The sequence below is a fragment of the Rhinolophus ferrumequinum genome, chromosome 24, assembly GCF_004115265.2.
Source record: "Rhinolophus ferrumequinum isolate MPI-CBG mRhiFer1 chromosome 24, mRhiFer1_v1.p, whole genome shotgun sequence".
NCBI classification, from domain to species: Eukaryota; Metazoa; Chordata; class Mammalia; order Chiroptera; family Rhinolophidae; genus Rhinolophus; species Rhinolophus ferrumequinum.
The window spans coordinates 15,150,380-15,169,768 of NC_046307.1; the positions used below are offsets into that span (position 1 = coordinate 15,150,380).

A 19,389-nucleotide genomic window follows, 5' to 3' on the forward strand; every position below is an offset into this window, starting at 1 on the left:
GGGGTCACGTGGGAATATCTGCGGGCAGGAGACCGCCCGGGCTCCACCTCCACTACAGCGCCTCCACCCTTTCCAAAACTGCTCCGGAAGTGCCTCCGCCCGCAGTAATGCTGGCCTTCGTACTTGGCGTGAGGGAGGCGAGGCTGCGCCTGCGCAACAAGTTCGGCGGGGAAGATGGCGGATGACAAGGTGAGTGACCGTGGGGGTGATCTGCAGTTGGGGTGGTGGTCACACCTTTTTAGTCCTGAGAAGACACGACACTGGAGAGGCTCATGGGTGGGGATGCCCTTTGTTTCCGCTGGGGGGCGAAATATTGCGCCTGTCGACTGGATGCTACCGCTGGGTACGTGCCAATAGTAAGTCCCTCCACAGTGAGGAACAGAGTGGTGGAGCGCTAGGCAGGCGAAGCCGGGGATCCCCCACGTTTGCCCTCCTGGGGACCAACACGATCCCTAGTTCCTCCCACACACCCAAACCCTTTCATTCTGACACACTCCTCACTCTGCTCTATTCCGTAGCCCCCGAAATTTCCCCTCCCAGAGACACGTTTCCAATCCACAGACACACCCTCCTTCAAACACTCCCTGGCGCACACACTGAATTTCATAGTCAGGCGATGAAAATCACTTAGTTCATTTACCCACACTCCTAGACAGCCATTCCCCGTACCCTCGACTCCCCGCGCACGCATACAGGCGCACGTTCAGTTTGGGGTGGCCTTGGAGGAGAAGGGCAAGAAGCCGAGGCAGAAACCAGATTTATCCCCGACAAATTATCCAGGGAACTGCCTCAGGCCATTACTCACCATTGGTCTGGAAGTTCAGCACCACTCACATTTACTAAGTACTTGCCAGGCCCTGTATTAGGCCTTGGGATTCGGTAGACAAGACAGCCTGGTCCCTTCCGGGTAGCTTATAGTCCAGTGCTTTCCTGATAGGTCTTATTGAAGGTCCCCTAGCTGTTTCCCCTGCCTTCCCTGCACACTGCTTACTATATAAAATTCCTGTAAAAGTGGTTGTAAGTTACTGATGCACATCCCATCTGTCACGCCCTCCCTGACCCCCACGTGAATTCTGTCCTTTTCAATGCCTTTCTTCTTTTACCACTTTCATCTCAGGAAGAGATTTCTCAGGCTCACCCCATCCCCAACCGCCAGCCTCGGATGGACTTACGCAGGGGATGGGGTGGGGTCAGTCTGTTGAAGCTAGCCTCTCCCTTGCCATAGGATTCTCTGCCCAAGCTTAAGGACCTGGCATTTCTCAAGAACCAGCTGGAGCGTCTGCAACAACGTGTAGAAGACGAAGTCAACAGTGGTATGGGCCAGGTAAAGTTGCGCCTGCCCCCCACCCCACTTAGGCTTCATTGCCCAGTAAGCTTCTGAATGGGTGGTAGAGATTTATTTCGCAAATGGTTATTGAGTGCCTGTTCTCTGACCTCAAGGAAAGTTTCCCTGACAAAAGGGCACTTGAGCTGGGATCTTAAATAGAGGTTAACTTAGGTGAAGAGGGGAAGAGGGAACATCCAGGCAGATGGAACAACATGTGCAAAGCCCTTGTGGTAGGAAGTAGCATGATGAAGAAGTGGGTGGAAGGAGTTCCGTTTGATTGCGGTCGTGGGAGAGCATGCTAGGAAAGGAAGCTGGAGAAGCAGGCAGGGGTCAGTTTCCTCGGGGACATCTCTGTGGCCTTGTGGAGGTTTCTGTGTTTGGAGCTTTCTAACCGCAGGATTCTGAGATTACGTGATTAGGACTCCTAGGTTCTTTTTCTGCCTCCAAAACCTTGAGAAAAATCTTTGGGGAGACTACCGCAACTCTCCAGAATAAGGAGGAGCAGGTGATGGGATGCTCTCAGCCCAGCTTGAGGAGCTCCTGGTTAGAGACGGGGAGAGCCTGCTGAGTTTGCTCCTGAATCTTCCTCTACAGGATGGCTCGCTCTTGTCCTCCCCATTCCTCAAGGGATTCCTGGCTGGTTATGTGGTGGCCAAACTGAGGGCATCAGCAGTATTGGGCTTTGCCGTGGGCACCTGCACTGGCATCTACGCAGCTCAGGCATATGCTGTGCCCAACGTGGAGAAGACATTGAGGGACTATCTACGGTCACTGCGCAAGGGACCAGACTAGCCCTGCCATGGGGGAAGCAGGATGAGCGTCTGGAACCTGCAGGTGGAGGCCTTTCGACTACAGACACCATATCTGGCTTCCCCAGCTGTCACCCATTTGCTGTCTCCAACTTTCCTGCCACCTTCATCCTTGCTTCCCTTCCTGGAGAGGGTGGACAGTGGCTCATCAGCCAGCACCCTGGACTCCTTCCCTCCCTCACCCCATGGGACTGGCCCCAAGACTGTGGCTCCTTGGGCCACAAGCTCCTTTCCAGCCCTGACTGTGGAGTTTACATCTGACTGTGATCCTCCGTGTTCTTTCTGATGATGTGCCACGGCTCCTCCCTCCTGGGAGCTGGCTCCATAACTTGATTTTCCCCAAAAGTGGCACAATCCTTGCTGTCCCTTGCTAGCTACACAGGCCGCCCTGGGTGTGGCGTGGGCATGAGTGTAGAGGACGGAGGTGCTCCAGGCCTGGGCCGTCCCAGGCAGGCCCGCTGGACCCTGATGCTCCTCCTGTCCACAGCCATGTATGGTGCCCATGCCCCGTTGTTGGCACTGTGCCATGTAGATGGCCAAGTGCCCTTCCGACCCTCCTCGGCCGTGCTGCTGACTGAGCTGACCAAGCTGCTGTTGTGCACCTTCTCCCTCCTGGTGGGCTGGCAAGCATGGCCCCGGGGGACCCCATCCTGGCGACAGGCTGCCCCCTTCGCATTATCAGCCCTGCTCTATGGCGCTAACAACAACCTGGTGATCTATATTCAACGTTACATGGACCCCAGCACCTACCAGGTGCTGAGCAATCTCAAGATCGGAAGCACGGCCCTATTCTACTGCCTCTGCCTCCGGCACCGACTCTCTGCACGCCAGGGCTTTGCACTGCTGCTGCTGATGGCAGCGGGGGCGTGCTATGCAGCTGGTGGCCTCCAGGACCCTGGGAACACCCTTCCCGGGCCCCCTCAAGCAGCTGCAGCTGGCCCCACGCCCATGCATATCACTCCACTAGGACTGCTCCTCCTCGTCTTATACTGCCTCATCTCGGGCTTGTCATCTGTGTACACAGAGCTGCTCCTGAAGCGACAGCGGCTGCCCCTGGCCCTTCAGAACCTCTTCCTCTACACTTTTGGTGTGCTCCTGAACTTAGGTCTGCATGCAAGTGGCGGCCCCGGGCCAGGCCTCCTGGAAGGTTTCTCAGGATGGGCGGCGCTCGTGGTGCTGAGCCAGGCACTGAACGGACTGCTCATGTCCGCTGTCATGAAGCACGGCAGCAGCATCACACGCCTCTTTGTGGTGTCCTGCTCACTCGTGGTCAACGCCGTGCTCTCAGCAGCCCTGCTGCGGCTACAGCTCACAGCTGCCTTCTTCCTGGCCACGCTGCTCATTGGCCTGGCTGTGCGCCTGTACTATGGCAGCCGCTAGCCCCTGCCCACCCCCACCCTGACTCCTGACCCCGTAGATTGGGTACCACCATCGGAGCCATCTCCCAGCCCCACCGCAGCCCGCTTCAACAACCCTGTAACAAGTGCCTTGTGAGAAAAGCTGGGGAAGTGAGAGCAGCCAGGTTAGTCTCTGGAGGTGAGTGGATGAAGGCGTACTCCTGGGAGATGTGTAGAGTAGGTTTGGTTAAGGAAACTCTTAACCACGCCCCCAAGTTCTTCCAGACTTAAGTAATGGGGGGAGCATCAGTACCTAAGCCTGAGAAATGACCCCATCCCTGATGGAAGAGGTTCCCTGCCTCACTCTGCATGAATGCAGTTGCTTAAAATGGGATGTGGGCAACAGTTGGTTTTCCTTGCATACGGTGGTCACCCCAGCAGACCCACTGCCTGCAGGCCTGGTATTGGCTGCCTCAGCCCAGCCATGGTGCATGACTCCCCCATAAAGGATACTTGCTCCCCACCCCCTACAGAAAAGCCCAATTGCCACAGCTTCCACACCCATCACCCCAGCCATTCTCTGCCAAGCTTCCCTAGCTCCAGCAGCTCCTGGAGACAGTGCCCGCTGCTCCCTCCACAGTGCTGCTCTCCACACCCAGCCTTTGTTCTGGAAATCCCAGAGGGGCTGGGGCTTGACTCATCTCAGGGAATGTTGCCCCTGGGCCCTGGCTTAAGCCTACACTCCTGACCTCTCTGTTCACCCAAAGGCCCTCTTGAATTCCAGTGTCCCCTCTACAGCTCCTAGGAGGTACCATCCTTCCCACTCTGGGTCCTGCCCCACCTAGCAGTGACCCAGCTCCCAACAGCCACGAAAGCTCTACACAGAGTGACCTGGGACCAGGCACAGAGAAACTTGCATAACTCAATCAGTGTCTCTAACTGCATAAGCAATAAGGTCTTAATAAAGCATTCTGGGGTGTAGGTGGTTCCTACAATCAGTTATGATTGTCCTGTGTCTTCTGTGGTGCATAGCTCTTCTCAAACAATTTTGTTTCCCCTGGTGCCCTGAGTATCTTAGTCCTGGGGCAACATAAACTAGGAGGAAAGGCTGTTTTCTCCCCACTGTTGTCAGCAGCTGCATTCCCTTTGACAGCTCCTTGGAGCCAAGCTGTTCTCTCACAGCTTTTGAAATTTTCCTGAAGCACAAAATTTGGGTGCTAGGGAATTTAGAGGGAGTCTTGGGAATAGAAGGTGCTAGGCCTAGCAGGACAAACTAGACTATAGGCTAGAGAACTTGTGAGGACTCAAAGTGGTTGATCTCATTTCCTCTGGATCCTTCACTGATATTTCTGCCTATTATTTGCTCTCAAGGCCAGAGGAATGTCAGGCCCTGCTCCTGTGGTAGAATACCAGGGAAGCTTGTTTAAAAAAAAAAAAAAAAAAAAAGTCCCAGACCTATTGAAGCAGAATGTTAGCAAGTGAAGTTTGGGAATCTTTTTTTTCTTTTTTTAAAAGAAGCTCCCTAGGTGATTCTGATGCATACTGCAGCTTGTGAGTCACTACCGTCTATTTTGCAGAGCTCTAGCCAGCCAGACTTGAATTCTGGCTCTGTCACTTACTAGCTGACTGTCCTTGTGTAGATAACCTCTCCTAGCTTTAGGTGCCTGATCTCTGAAATGGTCAGTGGTGCCTACAACTATATTGGGTAGTGGAAAAGGCGAAATGAAATAGTGGCTGTTCAGCGCTTAGCAGGGACTGGCACAGTGAGACCTGCTTGATGACGGTATTCATTATCCGTAATGAACATTAGCTCGGTTATTGCGTCCCAACTTCCTTCCTCTCCTTTCTAAGACCCTTAAGAATGAGGAGAGAGGAAACTGCCCCTGAAGGATTCCTGATCACCAGATTTCTCCCCAGGGCAGCGATCCAGCATAACTGCCTCTGGCCTAGTCTGCGCCTGCTGAAGCTGTTGGTTCTGGGCTTGGAGCTCCTGGTTCTGTGCAGCCAGGTTGATGCTGTCTTGTAGAACGCCAGCCAGCAGGCTGCGGTGGTGCTGCTCTGTGGTCATGGTTTGTTCTTCCCACAGCCGCCGCCAGGCTCGGAATACCTGTGCCCAGATTCAGAGGTGTCTGTCAGCCAGCCAGCCTTGTAACCAGCTCAAGGCCTGCCTTCTGTCCCCACTGACCTGTAGCACATGGCATGTCCGAGCTCGTGTGGCCTGCACATGCAGGTCATAGAGGGCTAGCAGGTCCTGCTCTGCAGTGTCCCGCTCTGCCTGAAGAGCCTCCAGCTGGAGTCTCAGCACTGTCTGCTCCCGGTGCCATCTCTGTCTCTCCTTGGTGGCCTTAAGTGATAACACAGTCAGCCCTTCGCATCCATGGGTTCCTCATTTGTAGAGTCAACCAACCAGGAATTGAAAATACTTTTTTTCAAATGTTATGTTGTGCTGATGTGTGCTATGTAGTTTGGTCAATGGGTGTCTGAACCGAACATGTACAAATTTTTTTTCTTATTCCCTAAACAATACAGTATAACAACTATATACATAGCATTTACATTGTGTTAGGTATTAGAGAGATGATTTAAAATATATAAAGGATGTGCATAGGTTATATACAAATACTACACCATGTTACATAAGGGACTTGAGCATCTGTGGATTTTGGTACCGCTGCCAGCCTAGAACCAATCCCCCACGGATACTGAGTGAGAGACACTTACCCTCAGTGCCACCTTTGTGCCCACTGTTCTGCATACTTCATGCGTGTGATCTCATTTTATCCAGTGATAACCCTATGGCTTAAGTTGCCATTTTACAGATTTGGAAACTGAATCAGAAAAGTGGCTTAACATCCCCGAATTCACATGGCTAGTGAGGGACCGAGCTAAGACAACATGCTTTTCCACAGTTCACCGTCATCCTCTTTGTAAAGTCCAAATCCAGAGTCATGGCACACACATCTCTTCAGCCTTGCCTCTGACCATGCACCTGCCAGGCTCCAACCAAAAGGACAGGTTGCAATACCCAGAATCCATTTTGCCATTGCTTCTCTCTGGACTTTTGCTCAGACACTATTGTCTTCTCTCAGAGCGTGTTTCTCTACCCCACGCACCCCCAAAATCCATGCACATAGTTTTGTTTCTTGTTCAAACAAGTTCTAGTTACTGAGTGCCTCTCTGATGAGCACAAACTGCCTGTGGGGGGCTCAGTCTACCAAACCCTTCTGGCTGATTTGTTTGTCCTTTAAGTCTCAGTTTGGATGCCATCTTCTCTGATCTACCCCAGCCGGAGTCAGGTACACCGCTTTGTTCCCACCAGCCCCTCGCTCCCCCCATCACAGCACTTAACACTGAGAATTGCTTCATCTACCCCCGACAAAGCTATGAGGACCAGGGAGGAGGGTGTGACCCCGTCTGTTGTAATTAACACTGGGTCCTCACCCCCAGCACAGTGCCTGGCCCAGTAAGGAGCTGGCCCCTACACGACCCTCCTTACCTCTTCTCCAGCCACCAGGCCTTTGACCTGGTCACCTGCTGCCTCCTCCTTTTCCAAATGCTTCAGTTCCTCTTGGATCCAGATTTGCTGCTGTTCTCGCAGCCTCTGCCTTCGGGCCTGGGCCAGGAAGAACTGCAGGGCCACATCTGGCACCTGCTGGGCCTGAGTGACGTCAGTCTAGCTTCAGCCAGAAGCCCATGTATGCACAGGGCATGGGGACACAGGGCCCAACATTTCCAACAATCCCATTACCAGGGCTGTTCCCCGAACTACATCCAGGACCTAACTGGCCTGGAAGAGCCTGTAGTCTAGTCAGAGGCCATGGGGAGAGAGGATACGTGTTGGCTCTGCCAATAGACGCCACGGAGGCCCTACGGATCACGTACCCCTAATCCAACCCAGTAGGAAAACAATCCCTTCCCATGCCCCTCCCTTAGGGATCCAGTAGCCCTTCAGGTCCCTTATTTGCCAGAAGCTCCATGTTTCTCCCTGACGTTGGGGCAGGGTAAGCTGGAGATACACTGAGTTATGCAACTCGACAACTCTTCACCACCCCCCCCCAACAGCTTCCAGTTGTTCTGGGGTACATGAGGGTACCTGTTCCTCAGAGTCCCGGAGAGAATGCTTTTGGGGCCCAGGTCCTAGAGATGTTGTTCTTCCTGCCACTGGAGGAAAATGCAATTAAACACATCAAATGTGGAGAAGACCTCCAGCTCCACCCCCAAACCCCAGACCCACCTTGGGGCTCCCCCTGGAGACCTGGACTGTGGCTTGCTGCTGAATTTGTCACCTGCTGAGAAGAAAATGAGGAGTGAGAATTCCACACCCTTCCAGCACAGCATGGGTTAAGCTCAGGGCTTTGAAATCAGACACATCAGGGTCCCAGCCCCTCCTTTTCTTAGCTCTATGACCTCAGGCAGGTGACTAGTCTTTTGGGACTCCATTTCTTCATCTATAAAAGAGCTGATAAGAGTTGTAGAGAGTATGAAATGGGATCAGGCACTGCTCAATAAATGGGAGCTTACATGCCAAATTCCCAATGCCCAGGGCTGTAAAAACAAGTTGTAAATCCTTATGAAAAGGGAAGAACCAGAAGAAGCTGGATGGGGTAGCGGTCCAGCCACCCTGTGGCCAATCATGGAAAATAGTGCCCCCTTTTGCACAAGAGTGGCCATGCATCCTAAGGGGATGAAAGAGCACCACGTTCAGTCTACGGACTTTGGCATTTGCACCTCTAATGCCTTTGATTATCCCAGTGACCCTGGGATACTCACTCCCCTTCTCTCAGCTTTCAGTGTGCTCACCTGAAAAGTGGGAGCAATGTTGTCCTCCTTGCTTAAAATACTTCTGTGGCTCTGCTTGACTTTCAAACATCTCAATAGATTTACAAAGCCCTATATGACCTGGACCCTACTTCCCTCTCTAGTCCTTCTCTCCTGACTCTTCCTCAAACTCTACTCTCCAACAAATTGAGCTGCTTGCAGTCCCACAAAGAGACCTGCTTGTTATTTTCTCTGCCTGGAATGTTCTTCACTCATTGCTGGCCATCTCCTCCAAGAATCAACTTCCTCCCTGAAGTTTCACTTCCTTCGCTCTCTTGCCAAGACTAACTTAGATGCCCCATAGAACCCTGTGTTGATAAACCTTTCAGAGCACTAGTACGATGTTGTAATTGTTTCTCTCCAGCAGATTGTAAACTCCTTGAGGACAGGGCTTTCCTAGGGCCTACATGGCACTGTACCCAGCACATAGTTAGTGGTCAATAAATGTTCGGGAAACAATAAATTAAGGAGTGAAGGAAGTGACCCCTCATAGTGCTCTGTAAACACGAAAGGAAGGCAGACATCAGTGGGGCTCCCAAGAGGTTGGATGAGAAGACATACCTGTGGTTCTAGGAGTCCCACAGCCTCAGCTTTGACCCCTTTGAGCATCCAGTTTCTTAGGCGCTGGCTCCAGGCTTTTACCACCTATGAAGAGGGGGTTGAAAGTGGGTTTCGGCTACTGCTGGCCCAGGCACCTCCAGACCTCACTTTGCTCACCTGCAGCTCCCGCAGTGCCCTGCCCAGCTGGTTGAGCCTGCCATCCGACAGGGTGTCCCCCAGGAGGCCTAAACGCAGGCTCTTCAGGCCAGCCCTGCGGGCTCGGGCCTCTTCTGCTGCATCCCACAAGGTGGGCCTGACCTGTTTCACCTGCATCCTCCTTCCCGCGGCCCCCAAGAGAGCAGCCTGGAGCAAGCTCAGGGAGCTGCCTAGTAAAAGAAGACTGAGTGAATGACTCCTTCCCGTGGACGCCAAAGCATACTGCCTATAATACTTTTTATTAGTAGCAGAAGACCACTGTAGTTGTTTCCTTCCAGGAGCCATAAAAACAGCTAACACCTACCAGACTTCTACATGTGCTTGCTGGCACTATGCTAAGGCTTTTCATGGATTGCCTCTTCTTATCCACACACCACGCCAATGAGTCAATAACTTTAAAATTTTTATCCTGCCCCCCCACCACCACCATACACATTTTCCAGCTCAGAGAGGTCAAGTAACTTTCTGGTGAGTGGCAAAGCTGAAGCTCAAGCCTAGGTCTGTCTGGCACTAAAGTCTGTGTTCTTAATCATGATACCAACCTGCCCTATAAACATGTGTCTGTCTCTGACTGCTTTATCCTTGAGAATGTGAACTGCCTCAACTTAACTTCCATGTCGCACACGTCCTGGTACAGGAGGAGGTCTGGGAATATGTTGGCCAAGTGAATGTGTGTTTGTTGATTTTGGAGCCGGTCAGAGGGCCAGAGTTGCTTTTTAACTTTTTTATTATAGAAATTTTCAATCATATGCAAAGCATAGGAAATCCATCTATTTATAGCCCAGCTTCAACAGTTACCAATGGCCATTCTTGTTTGATCTATACCCTTCACTTGACCTCCCCCAAAATTACTGACATATCACTTTATAGAGGACTGATTTTTAGTATTGTGTGAATATAGACAAGTACCTTTCTGTTGCTGATTTTCCCTTTCCTCATCTGTAAATTACATCTGCCTCATGGGGTTGTGGTACAAATCAAAGGTATTAGTCAGTGTAAAAATGCTTGGTAAACTGTTGAAGGCCTCTGAAGGGTAAGGGGGTTACTCCAGACCTCTGCAGACTAGCCACCCTGGGACCTGGCTGAATCCTGGCCCTCCCACATGGTCAGGCTCTCTCTGGACTGGGGTTGGGGCTTTGGCTGGTTGGGTGAGAGGGTGGGGCAGGCCTAAGGTCAGATCCCAGAGCTTCCCAAAGAACCCCACACCCTCCGCAGGCCACCTTGAGATCCCAGGCGAAGAAGAAGACCACTGTAGTTGTTTCCTTCCAGGAGCCATGAGACAATCCAGGGTAGAGAGCCCTCCACCTCCTCACCATTAACCTTACCGGCCAATACCTGCAGCAGGGGGCAGTCTCTGCCAGAGGGAGAGAGGAAGAAAGATGTCCATTGATGGGTGGAGAAAGAAACTGGCCTGATGGAAAGGCTGACCATTTCCAGTAACTTTCGTGCATCACCAGACAGAATTGCAACCTTGTGTACATCTTTATTTTATTATTTTTTTAATTACAAATAAAAAATATCAATTGTCTAATCTGACTATGGACTTTTATCCAGAATATATAAAGAGCTCTTACACATCAACAAGAAAAAGACAACCCAATTTAAAAATAAAAAAGCAAGGCAACATCAACAAAAATAGCAGAATAGGGAACTGTGGGGGTCTGTCCTCCCCAGAAACATTGGGCAAAAATTACCAGAATCAACTGTACTAGAACTCTGATAGTCAAAGGTTTATGGCAACCAAGTGAATGCTTAACCAGGAGAAAGGCACTTTCTTAAATATGGTAAGAGAGCTTTGTGATGTTTTAACTTGCCCGAGCTCCAACCTCCCCCAGCCCACAGAGGTGCTGGGGAGGAGGTTGGGGCTCAGGTATGTTAAAACATTTTGGGGGGATTGGGGTGGAGGTGGTACCTGGTTCTGTAGGAAACAGAGCAGAACTTTGTTCCCAAGGAATTGTGTTTATCTGTTGTGACTGGTTGGGATTTCCCCCAAAGGACCAGCAAAAGGGTCTTTCCTTTGTTTTACTTATCTTGGAACTCTTTCAGGGAAGAGCAGCTATACCAAAGGACATAAAACATTGAAAACATTGTTTTCAAAACATAACCCCACCAAAACATTGGAAGATGAAAGAACAAGCAAAAATAACATTTGGGGCAAACAATCAATACATGGAAGACTCCAAGGAAAAGTTGAGGAGTGAGATTTAGGAGGAATAAGGACTTTAAAAAGTTCCTACATGTACTGGGAAAACTAGAGAGCCGTGCACATGCCCAGGGCAGGATGCACACTCGGAAAAGACCTGAGAAGACCATAAGCTTCCACCTCCGGCTGATTTTTAGGCTCAGCAAAAGCACGATGTGGGGCTAAGGCAGGGCTATTGTGGCCTGATCGAGCATAGAAGGAGTGACCCAACACAGAGCCAATTTGTAGAAACCAGGGGAATTTTTTTTCCTTTTCCTTCTCCTTCCTACCCTCCTCCCCCTCTTCCTCCTTCTTCCCTTTTCTGTCTCCCTTCCTTTCTTTCTCTTTTTTTTTATTTAAGTGTTTTTGGTCCCAAGAGTTTAAGGAAGTCTATGTCACGTCACTAGCTAAGTAACCACTGAGATAATAGAATGGAGACTGCAGTGACCGCAAAGAATAAAACCTTTGCAAAAATTGTTTGAAAAAGTCACTAAGCAAATATATGGCTCCGGCCCACAACAAGCAACAAGGCAAACCCTGGTGAGGAGGGAGAATCTTGTTTTCAGAGTCACCACATCACCGTATCCAAAATGTCTGAACACTAAGGAAAAGTTTGGAGACTTAAGAGAACAACACAATAAAGAATACAGTGTTAATAAAAAACATTCAAATTGGCCAGTGTCCCACAACAACAACAACAAAGTATGAGGTGTGCAAATTAACAAGAATATATGACTTCCTCACAGGAAAAAAAATGAAATTAATAGAAACTTCATTTTTCTATTAAAGACATTTTTCAATGCCTGTCCCTAAGGAAGCACAGACATTGGATTCACTAGACAAAGACTGTAATTCAACCATCTTAAATATGTTCATGAAACTCAAGGAAATCAAGAAAATGATGTCTCAATGCATAGAAAATATCAATAGAAGGATAGAAATTATGAAAAGGAACCAAGTAGGAAACTACAATAACTGAAAATTTAAATCCACTAGAGGGCAGATTTGAGCAGGCACTAGAAAGAGTCTCTAGAAACTTGAAGACAGGTCAAATAAAATTAATTATCCGGTCTGAGGAGCAGAAAGAAAAAAGAATGAAGGAAAATGAGCCTAAGAGACCTGTGGGATGCCACCAAGTGTACAAACATAAGCACAATGTGAGGAGAAACGAGAGAGAAAGGGGCAGAAAATATTTGAAGAAATAATGCTCAAAAATATCCCAAATTTTATGAAAGACAGAATCTACACATCCAAGAAGCTCAAAAATTTCCAAGATAGATAAACTCCAAGGGAGCCACACCAAGACATTTTATAATCAAACTGTCAAAAGTCAAAGTCAGAATCTTGAAAACAGCAAGAGAGAAGCAACGTGTTATTTACAAGGATCCTCAATAAGATTAAAAACAAATTTCTCATCAATAACTATGAGGGTCCGAAGGCAGTGAGATAACGTATTTCAAGTGCTGAAAGAAAAAAATCTGTCAACGAAGAATTCTATCTCTATCTGGCAAAACTATCCCTCAAAAATGTAGGAGATATTAAGATTTTCCTAAATAAGCAAAAAATGAGGGAGTTCACTGCTAGTTGACCTGCCTTACAAGAATTGCTAAAGAGAGTCCTTCAGCCTGTCCGAGGTGAGGGGAGGAGGGGACCCTAATGCTGCCCTGGAGCCCCACATTCGTGTTTCAGTCACCCCCACCCCACCCCGCCTCCAAAACAGTCAGAAGTCTCTGTCAGACTTACAGGGCTCCCGGGAGCTGCAGGATCCGCAAGACCCCTCGCCATATGCTCTGGGTCCCCGCCCCCTCAGAAGGGTGTGGCCCTGGGCGGCACATGGTGACAGTAAGCAGAGAACAGGCCCTGTGGAGGAGAAGGTAGTATCAGGCCAAATGCCTACGGGGTGAGAGGGTGACGGGCGCCCTCTTGTCCTCACCTGCTTTCCACCCCTGTGGCCTGCAAGTACAGCTCTGAGGCAGCTTTTGAGTCTGACACCTCTACTTCGCTGGCATCTTCCACCACTCTGGAAGAAGGGGAGGCTGAGCTCAGCTCTTAAGCACCAGAGTTCTGTCAGCCCCCAAGAACCTCTGCCTGGGGAGCCCGGTGGGGGGGGAGGGGTCCTGAGAGCCTGTAAGAATCATCCCCACGGCTCCAAGATCAGTATATCCCCTAAAAGCCTCTCATCTTCATGACCTTCGTTATTTTTTTTTAATTTGTCTGTTTGTTTTTTAACAGGACTTTATTGGGGAACAGTGTGTACTTCCAGGACTTTCTCCAAGTCAAGTTGTTGTCCTTTCAATCTTAGTTGTGGAGGGTGCTGTTCAGCTTCAAGTTGTTGTCCTTTCAGTCTTAGTTGTGGAGGGGGCCAGCTCAGCTCCAGGTCCTGTTGCCGTTGCTAGTTGCAGGGGGCACAGCCCACCATCCCTTGTGGGAGTCGAACCAGCAACCTTGTGGTTGAGAGGACGTGCTCCAACCAACTGAGCCATTCAGGAGCTCAGCAGCAGCTCAGCTCAAGGTGCCGTGTTCAATCTTAGTTGCAGGGGACACAGCCCACCATCCCTTGTGGGACTCGAGGAATTGAACTGGCAACCTTGTGGTTGAGAGCCCATGCTCCAACCAACTGAGCCATCCAGAAGGCAGCTCAGCTCAAGGTGCCGTGATCAATCTTAGTTGCAGGGGGCCGAGCCCACCATCCCTTGGGGGATTCAAGGAGTTGAACCGGCAACCTTGTAGAAAGCCCTCTGGCCCGTGTGGGAATCAAACCGGCAGCCTTCAGAGTTAGAAGCATGGCGCTCCAGCTGCCTGAGCCACCGGGCCAGCCCCATGATCTTAGTTTTTGTGCTATCATCTGCCCAGTGAAGGAAACGGCATAGTTGGGATAGCTCCCATTTTACAGATGGACAAACTGAACTTCTGCTCGGTGAGATGCTCAGATCACCCAGGATGATAATGACTAAGCTGAAGAGGTATAAGTGGATGAGTGAGAGGAGTGACAGGGATGAGGATATGGAACGAAGGGAAGAGGGTGAGACGGAGTCCTGGGAGCACGCCCAGGCCTGTAAGCATGACCCCAAGCTCAGAGCTTCCCATCCCTGAGGTGGCAGTGGGGAGAAACCTCCAAGGGCCTGGTATGGGGGTATCAGCCCTGCCTTAAGACAAGCATCCTTGGACCCCGTTGGGCCCCGGACACTCACAAGCCCAGAGGGACCACGTCCAGCACCGACAGGTTCTTTTCCCCCGGAGAGAGCAGGTCCCGAGTCCGCCCACTGGGGCTGAGCTAGGATCAAACAAGCACAGCGCCTGTTACAAACAGAGCCTTTCCCCAGCTCACATGATCCTCCCGCTGGAGTCTGTAGGCCAAGCAAGGCACCAAAATTCAGCCATTTCAGGCAAGAAAAAGTAGACCCCAGAGAGGCAAGCCCACATTGGTGAGCAGCAGAGTGGAGCGAGACCCAAGTTTTTTGGCTGTCAACAAGCCTCAGACTCTCTGCAGCATCACCACGGACTTGGCCCCAGGTCTCCCCTCCCCACACGTCTCACCTGCACCAGGCTAAGAGTACTAAGCACAGGATCAGCGCCCCCGAGGGACAGAGCTTCCTCAAACAGCATCTGCAGCAGCTAAAGTGGAAAAAGGGGTTCAGTGGGGATTGAGAAATCAACTGAGAAAGAAGTGTCCTTCAACATTTCCTGAGGTGAAGCCTGTGCTTCACCCTGTGCTTGGTGTGGGGAAACGGTGTCCGGGACAGAAATAGGCCCAGCCCTCATGGTTCACAGCAAGCTGGACAAGTGAGCAGACATTTTCAGTGGGACCTGCTTTTTGCTAGGGCAGGGTCCCATGGCAAGGTTCTGAGGCAGCTCCTTTGACTCGGGGGCATTTTTGATAAAGTCCAAAAAACAAAACTTTCCAGTTTACTTTATCATTATTAGTATTACCAAGAACTGTGAAAATTAGACCTCCCTGGACGTTTGATCTTTGCATACCACCACTCCCAGCCTCCCACCTTCCCTGACCTGTTGATCGCTGCATAAATTGACCCTGGCCAAACACCCTGCATAGACCACAGGGCACTATATGGGACCCATGGAGGGGTACCTAGTCCAGCTACAGTAGGGAGAGGAAGGTTCTCGAAGGTCCCCTGGAGGAGGCAACACCTGAGCCTCATGACATCCATACCACATGGCTCCTCTGGGACTCACCTGAGGCACGAGCCGGGGTGCCTCTGTTTCCCGACCCCGAAGCAGCAGGCCCACACTGTACCCTCGGCCCACATAGCCTAGTTGGGACTGGACTTGTGCTAGCAGCTCCTGCTCTGCCTCCTGCAGGGAGACGCAGACACAGCCCCCTGTATGAGGTGCCCTGACCCAGCCTGGCCTGAGCAAAGGACTGGGGAAGCACTCAGCATCCAGGCTCCAGGGCACTGAGGGCTCCCGTCCTCCTCCCATTGCCCTATCAGACCCCCTTACCTGAGCAGCTTCAGAACGCAGAACTCTGTCAAAGGTGACACATTGTTCCTGTGGGCCGGGCTGGGGTTAGCGGTGTCACTCCCATCTTCCCCTGTCCCACCCACACCTCTTCCCATCTCCACCTGTGTCTCCAGAGTCCCCAGCTGAAGCAGGCGGATGCTGTTGGGCCCCTCCAGAAGGAATGTGGGGTGACAGATCTCCTCAGGGCCTGAGAAAGGTGGGCTTCATATCAACTCTCATGAGGCTCCCAGGACTCCTGAGTCCTGCCCTCAACCTTTGTCTCAGTTTCCTAACCTAAGATGGCCTAGCCCTCTCCCTCTCCCAAGAGGCTCTCCCAGGCTGCACTACCTCTGAGAATGAATGTGTGCAGCTTCTTACCTGATCCTGTCGCCTGCTCTACTTCCACCATCACAGTCAGCATGGCCTGTGGGTTGTCACTGAGGGCTAAGGGGGCTGATCTGCCCTGACCTAAACCAGCCGCTGCGCTCACTGCCTCTCTACCTTCCATGGCTTCCATGCCTCTCAGATTCCCCTCAATAATTCATTTCCCTGATCTGAGGATCTCTGGGTGGGGCCTCTAAGTAATAACTTGTCGAAGGAGGTGGCAGTCCCCTCTTTTCTAAGTCAGTTAGAACACTGCAGGGGATTCTTCTTTTTTTCCTCTTATGAAAAATGTTCACTAAGTGGTGAACACACAATGGGATTTATAGATGATGTAATACAGAATTGTACACCTGATATCTATGTAATTTTACTAATAATTGTCACCCCAATAAATTAAAAAAAAGAAAAGAAAAATGTTCAACGTATCTGTGTAGACAATAATAGAATGAACCTCCAAGCCCCCTGCTTCAGCAATTATCCACTGAGGGCCAGTCTGTTCCCCCTCTCCACTCCCAATGGATTCTTTTGAAGCAAATCTCAGATATCTTATTATTTCATCCATAGCTATTTTGGTATGTATTTATAAAAGATAATCACCCCTTTAAAAATAATAGCTTTATTGAGATATAATTCTTATACCATACATACCAATGATTTTTAGTATGTTTGCAGATCATATCGTGGCATTAGTTAGCATCTCTAATTCTTTTATCTCATATGTCAGTAATGATCCACTGTGAGATATATATATATATATATATATATATATATATATATATATATATATATATGATGGTTGCAAACAATAATGAAAATACCACCCCTTAAGTCTCTGAATTAGGAGACATGGCTGCTGTTACCTAGTGTTCAATTCTTGCTCCATCATAGTGGAGATAGTATGAGAGCTATATGGCCTTGGGCAAGTTACTTAACCTATTTGTTTGTTTCCACATCTGTAAAATGGAAATGATAGTGATGATAATGGTATCTTTTTTATAAGGTTGATGTAAAGTAGTGTTTCTCAAAGTATGTTCCTTGGGCCAGTAGCATCAAGCATCTCCTGGAAACTGGAATGAGAAGCAAATACTCAGGCTTCACCCCACACCTACTGAATCAGAAACTCTGGTGTCTGTGTTTCAGAAGACTTCCAGGTGACACTGATGGAGCCAAGACATTAAGAACCACTGTTGATGAGATTAAGTGAATTTATGATAAGCATTAGAATGGGGCCTGACATACAGTAAGCAGTGCAAGTATTAATGAACATTTTTTTAAATTGGGAAATATTGGGGAACAGTGTGTTTTTCCAGGACCCATCAGCTCCATATCAAGTCGTTTTCAGTCTAGTTGTGGGGGGCGCAGCTCATCTCCAAGTCAAGTCATTGTTTTCAATCCAGTTGTGGAGGGTGCAGCTCACGGGTCCATGTGGGAATCGAACTGGCAACCTTAGTGTTAGGAGCACTGCGTTCTAACCACGGAGCCAGCCAGCCACCCCTAATGAACATTTTTAAAATGAGTCAATAAGATATTGCCAAGCTATTGAAATTTAATTTAGGCAAAAGAAGCATGTTCATGCTGTCCCTCTAACAAATAAATCCTGCTTAATTCCTGCTTGAAGGCATTAACATGGACTGCCCAAACCCTCACGATCTGGTCCCTGCCTTCCTTTTCTGCTATTTATATTCTCCCTGAACACCATGTCTTCAACTTTCCCAGTCCTCAGTATGGAAATTGCTTTCTCACACCTCCAAGATTTGGCCCAGTCTGTTCCCTCTGCATGGAAACATCAATCACCCCTTTCTTTAAAGACCCCCCTTTCTCTCACATTCTATACTTGCAGTATCTTGAATTCCTATTCATCCTTTGAAACCCCAGTTCCAGTGTCACCTCCTCTGTGATGACCCCACTCCTGTGCAGTCAGAGCCAGGCATTCACTAGGACTCCAATCCTCTCTACACGCCCCACTTACAGTACTTATCATTACAGTCTGTCACTATTTACAGTTTTATTCCCTCCCTCTGAATATTTTTTTTAATTGAGGTGAAATTCACAGTACATACAATTAACCATTTTAAAGTGTGTAGTTCGGTGGGATTTAGTGTAGTCACAATGTTGTACAATCATCACTTCTTTCTAGTTTCAAAACTGTTTCATTACCCTCCCCATATGCGCCACACCCATTAAGGACTCACTTCCCATTCACCTCCACTCTCTCTTACCCAGGTAATCAGCTTTCTGTCTCTATGGATTTGCCTATTCTGGATATATTATATGAAAGAAATTGTACAATATGTGACCTTTAGCATCTAGCTTCTTTGACTTAGCATTAGTTTCCGAGATTCATCCAAGTTGTGGCATGAATCAATATATGCCCCTTTTTGGCTGAATAATATTCCATTGTATTTATGTACCACAATTTACTTATCCCTCGTCTGCATCTGGATATCCAGGTGTCCCAGTGCCATTTGTTCAAAAGATCAGTCTTCCCATATTGAATGTTCTTGGCCTCCTTGTCAAAATCAGTAATTCATAGAAACACGGGTTTATTCTGGACTCCGTTTCTCTTCCACTGCTCTCTCTGTTTGTTTCTATGCCAGCACAATACTTTGTTGGCTACTGTTGCCTCAGTAAGTTTTGAAATCAGGAAGTGTGAGTATTCTGACTTTCTTGTTCTTCTTTTATAAGATTGTTTTGTCTATTCAGCATCTGTTGAAATCCACATGAACTTTAGAATCATCTTGTCAATTTATACAAAAAGTCAGCTTAGATCCTTATAAAAATTTCATTGAATCTGTAGATCGGTTGAGGAGAATTGACATCTTAGCGACATTAAGATCTATGAACAGGGAATGTTATTCCATTTACGTACTTAGATCTTCTTTAATTTGTTTCAACAATATTTTGTAGCTTTAAAGTGTAAGTTTGCACTTCCCTTGTTGTATTTTTTTTTAAGATTTTATTGGGGAAGGGGAACAGGGCTTTATTGGGGAACAGGGCTTTATTAGGCTTTATTTAAGTGTGTACTTCCAGGACTTTTTCCAAATCAAGTTATTGTCCTTTCAATCTTAGTTGTGGAGGGCGCAGCTCAGCTCCAGGTCCAGTTGCCGTTGCTAGTTGCAGGGGGCACAGCCCACCGTCCCTTGAGGGAGTCGAAACCGGCAACCTTGTGGTTGAGACCCACTGGCCCATGTGGGAATCGAACCAGCAGCCTTTGGCATTAGGAGCACGGAGCTCCAACAGCCTGAGCCACCGGGCCGGCCCTTCCCTTGTATTTATTCCTCAGTATTTTATTCTTTTTGATACTACTAAGTGGAA

The 19,389-nt window shown here is 49.1% G+C and overlaps 3 protein-coding genes across 3 annotated transcripts; 2 read left to right on the forward strand and 1 right to left on the reverse strand.

The window, feature by feature from the left end:
• The first annotated feature begins 44 nt into the window (after positions 1-44).
• Positions 45-2,150, forward strand: SLC35A4 (solute carrier family 35 member A4). Its single transcript, XM_033096429.1, has 3 exons — positions 45-189; positions 1,226-1,324; positions 1,922-2,150. The coding sequence occupies exons 1-3, from the start codon at positions 175-177 to the stop codon at positions 2,117-2,119; spliced, it is 312 nt and encodes a 103-aa protein (XP_032952320.1). The 5' UTR covers positions 45-174; the 3' UTR covers positions 2,120-2,150.
• A 44-nt stretch (positions 2,151-2,194) lies between these two features.
• Positions 2,195-4,936, forward strand: LOC117016760 (probable UDP-sugar transporter protein SLC35A4). The gene has a single exon (XM_033096428.1). It carries the CDS (start codon positions 2,542-2,544, stop codon positions 3,514-3,516), a length of 975 nt encoding a protein of 324 aa, XP_032952319.1. The 5' UTR covers positions 2,195-2,541; the 3' UTR covers positions 3,517-4,936.
• A 151-nt stretch (positions 4,937-5,087) lies between these two features.
• On the reverse strand, positions 5,088-18,493 carry LOC117016759 (uncharacterized). The gene is made up of 15 exons (XM_033096427.1): positions 18,486-18,493; positions 15,813-15,898; positions 15,691-15,738; positions 14,767-14,844; positions 14,421-14,503; positions 13,163-13,249; positions 12,973-13,089; positions 10,268-10,401; positions 9,009-9,217; positions 8,853-8,936; positions 7,708-7,762; positions 7,567-7,634; positions 6,970-7,131; positions 5,659-5,817; positions 5,088-5,580 (listed from the first exon to the last, which is right to left on the reverse strand). The coding sequence occupies exons 4-15, from the start codon at positions 14,833-14,835 to the stop codon at positions 5,329-5,331; spliced, it is 1,479 nt and encodes a 492-aa protein (XP_032952318.1). The 5' UTR covers positions 14,836-14,844; positions 15,691-15,738; positions 15,813-15,898; positions 18,486-18,493; the 3' UTR covers positions 5,088-5,328.
• Between the last annotated feature and the right edge of the window lie 896 nt (positions 18,494-19,389).

Coding starts and splice junctions, on each gene's coding strand:
- SLC35A4 (XM_033096429.1), top strand. Junction 1,325..1,921: donor TCAACAGTGGTATGGGCCAG/GTAAAGTTGCGC, acceptor CTTCCTCTACAG/GATGGCTCGCTCTTGTCCTC.
- LOC117016760 (XM_033096428.1), top strand. CDS start 2,542: ATGAGTGTAGAGGACGGAGGTGCTCCAGGCCTGGGCCGTCCCAGGCAG.
- LOC117016759 (XM_033096427.1), bottom strand. CDS start 14,835: ATGCTGTTTGAGGAAGCTCTGTCCCTCGGGGGCGCTGATCCTGTGCTT. Junction 7,635..7,707: donor TCTCCAGGGGGAGCCCCAAG/GTGGGTCTGGGG, acceptor ATTTTCCTCCAG/TGGCAGGAAGAACAACATCT. Junction 5,818..6,969: donor GCCTGGTGGCTGGAGAAGAG/GTAAGGAGGGTC, acceptor TTATCACTTAAG/GCCACCAAGGAGAGACAGAG.